This window comes from Oncorhynchus gorbuscha, unplaced genomic scaffold (assembly GCF_021184085.1).
Source record: "Oncorhynchus gorbuscha isolate QuinsamMale2020 ecotype Even-year unplaced genomic scaffold, OgorEven_v1.0 Un_scaffold_7:::fragment_4:::debris, whole genome shotgun sequence".
Lineage (NCBI taxonomy): Eukaryota > Metazoa > Chordata > Actinopteri > Salmoniformes > Salmonidae > Oncorhynchus > Oncorhynchus gorbuscha.
In genome coordinates, this window is record NW_025745509.1 from 29473 (window position 1) to 35584 (window position 6112).

The 6112-nt window shown below is 42.2% G+C and overlaps 1 protein-coding gene across 2 annotated transcripts; it reads right to left on the reverse strand.

Annotated features, from left to right (window-relative positions):
* Window positions 1–2074: 2074 nt before the first annotated feature.
* On the reverse strand, window positions 2075–5757 carry LOC124019117. Of its 2 annotated transcripts, XM_046334493.1 has the most exons (4): window positions 5619–5757; window positions 4953–5195; window positions 3808–3938; window positions 2075–3636 (listed from the first exon to the last, which is right to left on the reverse strand). In XM_046334493.1, exons 2-4 carry the CDS (start codon window positions 5185–5187, stop codon window positions 2512–2514), a joined length of 1491 nt encoding a protein of 496 aa, XP_046190449.1. In that variant the 5' UTR covers window positions 5188–5195; window positions 5619–5757; the 3' UTR covers window positions 2075–2511. The 2 variants fall into 2 exon arrangements, with proteins under 2 accessions (XP_046190449.1, XP_046190448.1); XM_046334492.1 differs by lacking the exon at window positions 5619–5757 and having other exon boundaries at window positions 4953–5558.
* Between the last annotated feature and the right edge of the window lie 355 nt (window positions 5758–6112).

Sequence of the window (6112 nt, forward strand, 5' to 3'; positions counted from 1 at the left end):
TTATATAATGGTAATGTTCTGCACACATGTCATATGACCAAAATACTACTACTTTAAGATTTTATTTTTTTGATTGGATTTCAGCTGATTGGCCACTTTTTAAAGAGGTACAGGTACTTTTGTATCATTTTTCTGCTAGTAGTTCTGAAACTAGCATGCACGGGCCAAAAGTGTTCCCCGAAAATTGCGTACTGCGTCGCATGTCCAGATATGTGCACCACGTCATTTCTCTCTCTCGCTATCTCTCTCGTGTCCACTGAGCCATTGGGCCAACCCTGCAACCTCATTGGAAAATGGTGCGAGGGGCTGAAGTACATTTGCTAGAATTTGGATTACCAGAGGGCTGGCCAAGGTGGGGGGGGAATGGAACAACTTCAAGAAAACAGTCACTTCCGTGGCAAATTGAAGGAAGGCAGTAATTCTGCACATAAATTATGCATGTATGAACTACTCATTGACACATCCAGCCCAAAGCGGGAGGTTTAAACAATACACTACATGGCCAAAAGTATGGCCCTTCAAATGAGTGGATTCAGATATTTCAGCCACAACCGTTGCTAACAGGTGTATAAAATCGAGCACACACCCATGCAATCTCCATAGACAAACGTTGGCAGTAGAATGGCCCGTACTGAAGAGCTCAGTGACTTTCAACGTGGCAGCATCATAGGATGCCACCTTTCTAACAAGTCAGTTCGTCAAATTGCTATGGGAACAGCATCTGATTAGGCAATGAGGGATTGCTATGTGCTGCTCAGCTGGTTCCTCTGTGGGTTCAGGAGGAGATGTAGTCTGGTTGTCGTCTATGACCATGGTCCCCTCAGGGTTACCCAGACCCTCCTCACACCCCTCCTCCTTCACCAGCAGCACCTCTGGACCCTCCTCCTCTTGGAAGAGAAGTGATACAGATCACACAGACATACACTCCATCAGGTATGTACACACAGATAATAAACACACTTTCAACGTGGAGTGTTTACCCATCCCCACTACGTTTGAGTCCTATACTGTAGTTACAAAATGACTTCATTGTTGTTAAACCCATCATGGTGGACATAAATATGATGTGGGTAAATATGAGTCAGCTGAGTCAGCTATGATAGGTCAAAAGTCATCCACAAACCTGACTAAACTATGTTGACATGTACAGTAGAAGTTTGTTAGTGTCTGGGTTTGTGTTGGTATATTTAGTAAGTGTATATTAGTTATAAAGTGCTCTTGGGTGTATGTAGAATAGGGTGAGATCAGATGTGATGTATATTAAAGAGTCTCAATGCAAGTCAAAGAAAAGTCCCATTGTTTTTATTATGTTTATTAATCATTTTAAATACACCATATTAAAACCACACATGCACATGTCTCCACTACAAATCTGCTTGTCACACCGCATTCATTTTTTCATTAAAAGGTTATTCGGGGGGGAAAAAATGCAGTTGTTGAATGGAAGTAATGAAATAGGCATTTGTGAACATCATTTAGCCTACACAGTACAAACAATATATCACCTTTACTTATTCCACATTTTGTTGTTACAAAGTGGGATTAAAATGGATTTGTCTTTTGTTTTAACGAAACAAAATACTCTAAATGTCAAAGTGGAAGAAAACTTTTACATTTGTAAAAGAAAGTGAAAAATAAAACTAATCTTCATCAGATAAGTATTCAACCCCTGAGTCAATACATGTTAAACACATTACGTAACGCTTTTTAGGCTGTACAAAGTGTGTACAAAACATTGACACCTTCCTAATATTGAGTTGCCCTCAGAACAGCCTCAATTTGTTGGGGTATGGACTCTATAAGGTGTCGAAAGCATTCCACAGGGATTCTGGCCTATGTTGACTCCAACTCTTCCTACAAGTTGGCTGAATGTCCTTTGGGTAGTGGACCATTATTGATAGACACAGAACACTGTTGAGTGTGAAACATCCAGCAGCGTTGCAGTTCTTGACACAAACCGGTGCGCCTGCCATCTACTACCATACCCCTTTCAAAGGCACTTAAATATTTTGTCTTGCCCATTCACCCTCTGAATGGCAGACATACACAATCCTTCTTTAACCTGTCTGCTCCCCTTCCTTTACACTGATTGAAGTGGATTTAAAAAGTGACATCAATAAGGGATCAAAGCTTTCACCTGGTCAGTCTATGTCATGGAAAGTGCAGGTGTCCTTAATGTTTTGTCCACTCAGTGTATATCACACATGTCTGGATGCAATATTCTACCCAAAAATATTCAACACTGAAATCTGTTACTATGGTTATTCCAAATGATATTTTCTGCTGAAAATAATGAAATTGAATCGTTGTCTTTAATGCAGTGTTTGATCCAAACATCAGAAGCTATGAAGTGGAATGATTTTTCTGCTGGTGTATTCTGAGGTAGCTCCTCTCTGACAACCTCTTCCCACAGTGCGTACAGGCGAACCGCATTTCGCCCGTTTGGCCCTTCAGGTGCATCTTCAGATGGTGCTGGCTGGAGAATCTGTTCTCACACTGGGGTCAGCTATATTATTTATCCCCTTTGTGGACCCTCTGGTGTCTCTTCAGGTGACCAGCCTGAGCAAAGCGCATGTGACACTGGGTACAGCTGAAGGGTTTCTCCCCTGTGTGGACCCTCTGGTGCTTCTTCAGGTTGCCAGCCTCAGCGAAGCGCATATGACACTGGGTACAGCCGAAGGGTTTCTCCCCTGTGTGGACCCTCTGGTGGATCTCCACCTTCTGGGGGCAGCTGAAGCCTTTGTTACAGAATATGCATAGGAACCGTTTCTCTTTACTTTTGCCTGATGTTGCTCCTCTACCCTGTGCCTTGGCCTTTTGGCCCTTTGAGTTCAATACCTGATCGAAAAGGACGTGGTCCTGTGAATTGGAAGGTCCCATCGACGTGGACACTGACTCGCGATCCCTGACGGTGTGTAAAGGAGATTGGGTCGTGACATTTGGATTTGTCTCTAAGCTTTCCCTGTAATTTAAGAAATCTCTGCCTTGTGAGTGTCCTTCTCCTAAGTCAGTCTTGCCTACATTCCATGTCAGAGGAGCGTCGCCCTCCACTTTCACAGTGACTTCATCTACGACTACAACCTCCCCTTTCTTAGCTAGGCACCCTTCAGAGTATACACTACTACTGTACCGGTTCCAGTCCCCTCTGGACAGATCAGTGAGTGTCTCTAAGCCCAAGGGCATGATGTCAGGGTCCATCTCTGTAGTGTAAGAACAAGACAGATCATTGCCAGTCTCTAATGCGTCACCTGAGTCCCGAAGGGAATGAACAGTCCTCGGGCTTGGGTTACTGTGAAGTAAATACTCTGAGCCGGAAGCAGGAGGACAGCCCAGTCTCCCCAGCCCCAGTCTTTCTGGGTCTGATCTGTGGTCAGATCCTGTGCGTAAGAGCCTGTGTGTTACAGTTAAAGTATCCGTGTCTGTCTCTGACTTGAGGACGGCGTTCTGCGTTCCACTGACCTCCGTGATTCTGTGTCGGGTCCTGGGCGGCGCTGGGGCGATGGTGGGGGGGTCCTTTGTGGCTACATGGGGCTCTACAGCTGCCCGAGTCTGGGTGTCTCTGCTGTGCCATGGGTCCTCCTCTCTTTCAGACCTCTCCAGCTTGACCCCAGAACCTGCAGCCTCTGTTTCTGCAGACTGACACAAGAAGAGAGGAGGTTATTACCGGTACATGAGTTGAATTGGATTACAATGTTGTTGAGGATGTACATGTAAGATAGTGAATACCTGAGGGGATCCTTACTGAAATAAACGGCCACATTTGATTTACAAAGTAACTAATATTTCATGCCACACTATTACACTAACCTCTATCATGATAACTTGCTGGGTTGAGGTTCCTCTCCCCTCATCAACAGTGATTGGTTGGTCATCTCTCCATGTATTGTGTCCCGCTGGCTTCACAAAGCTCCCGTGGCCTTCAGTGAGATGTCCTTCACCTGAGAGAGTGATTTCAGGAAAAGAGGTTAGGTTAGCTACTGTCAATGCTTAATGGTATGTTTTACACTATTGACATGTTCTAGAATTGGCAAGGATATAACTTCTTGATATACTATTGATTGATTATGTTCCATGCATCCCAGTTTTCAATGAGTAAATCATAGAAAATGCAGTAAATCAAGTTAGAATATGATATTGTGTCATACCATTTAATTTAAATCATATTTTGACCGCAGAACTTTTCATTTGGACTAAACTTGTATACATATTTGCCCATGATAGAAGTAGTCAGATATTAACTGTTCTGAGAAAGTAGCTGATTTTACCAATTTTTAGATAGACGTTTAAATGGTAAAAAAAAAAAAAAAAAAAGTTAATTGTTATTTTTAAAAGAATGTAATAAACAAATTATAAAATAGATTAACAACCCTGTTTGTAAGCTTTTAAATTATATAAAACTCAATTTATATTTTCCAGTGATGAAGACATAGATATCTCATGGTAAGGTGGGGTATGCAAAACGGGACGGGTCGACTTTGAGCACATCGATCTCCTAAATGTTTTGGTATTCAGGTCCAAAAAGTTACTTTCTGACCACTTCTACCATGAGCAAACATGTAGAGAAAGTTTTGTTCAACTCAAATGGGGTGTGGTTAAAAAGTGATTGAAATCAAATGGAAAGACCCAATATCATATTCTAAACAGAATCTTGATGCATGACATTATCTACTATTTACTCACTTAAAACAATGTGATGTATGGAACAAAACCAATCGAGCTATAAACATAATGGTTTTGGTTAAACTCATTTGGGGGGAGATGTGGAACGACCCTATTGTGTCTTTGGGCAAAATAACTAAGTAATCAGGTGAATTATTGCATTCTAACTATCCAAAAACTGACCAAGATCCAATTCTGATTAACACATCTAAAGACACACATGCACAAAGGGGAACAAGGCGACAGGCACTGAGCTATATGAACCGAGACAGCCTGGGCCTTGCCAAATGTACCTCTTGCCATTCCTCTGTATTGGTCGAGGATCTTGACACTACTGGGACGACTGGCGAGGACGCGCTCTTGCGTTGTCCTCTCTGCGCGCTCACGTGCCACCTTCAGTTCTAGTAGTTTCCTCCGCAATGTCCTGTTTTCTTTCCGGCTTTGAGTTATTTCCAAACGAAACACTGCATAGTCGTCATCTACGAGTTTACAGATCTCTGCTACGGCTGCATTCGCTAGAACCTCCATGATGGAGGCTATTTGAGTGTGAAAAACCAAACAGTCAGCCATTGTTAGCAGCTAACTTTACCAAGACAACATCAGCCAAGTCCTGTCTCCAACACGAATCAAATACTACATGGGGCAAGTATGTAATGCCGTGTAGTTAAATTTGTAATATTTTTAGTTCTATTGATTTAATAAATGTCTAAATAACAACAATATAACCGCTAACGTGAAAATTGAAACTGGTCAATGCTTATTTCCGTTTACTACTTCTTAGATGAGGTTTTGTTGCGAATCTCACGCAAAATCTGTATTGCCGCCACCAACTGGATAGGGGTGAAAAAATGCACTAAATGATATTATGGGGAATGGAAAATAACATTATTCCACACAAACTACCAACATTTTACAAAAACGACAAAAATCCCACTCCAGTCATTCAAAAACTCAAATACCTTGCTACGGCTCTGGGACCTGAGAGGGTGAGACAGTACTACATCCCAACTGGCACATTATGTCATTATGATGATAAATAATGGTCAGTTTAAGATGTCTTTTTTTGAGAGAAAATGTGTACTACATCACATATGTCCAGATATGTGCACCACGTCATTGCTCTCTCTCTCTCTCTCTCTCTCTCTCTCTCTCTCTCTCTCTCTGCTGTGTCCACTGAGCCGTTAGGCCGCACTGCAACCTCATTGGATAATGCTGTGGGGGGCTGAAGTACATTGGTTAGAACTTGAATTGCCTAGGGGCTGGCCCAGATTGGGGGGGGGGTGTAGAGAAAATGGCTTGGCACAACTTCAAGAATACAAATCAAATGTTATTTGTCACATGCGTGGAATACAGTGAATTGCTTACTTACAAGCCCTTAAACAACAATGCAGTTTTATGAAGATGACAAATAATTAAAGAGCAGCATTAAATAACAATAGCAGGGCTATATACA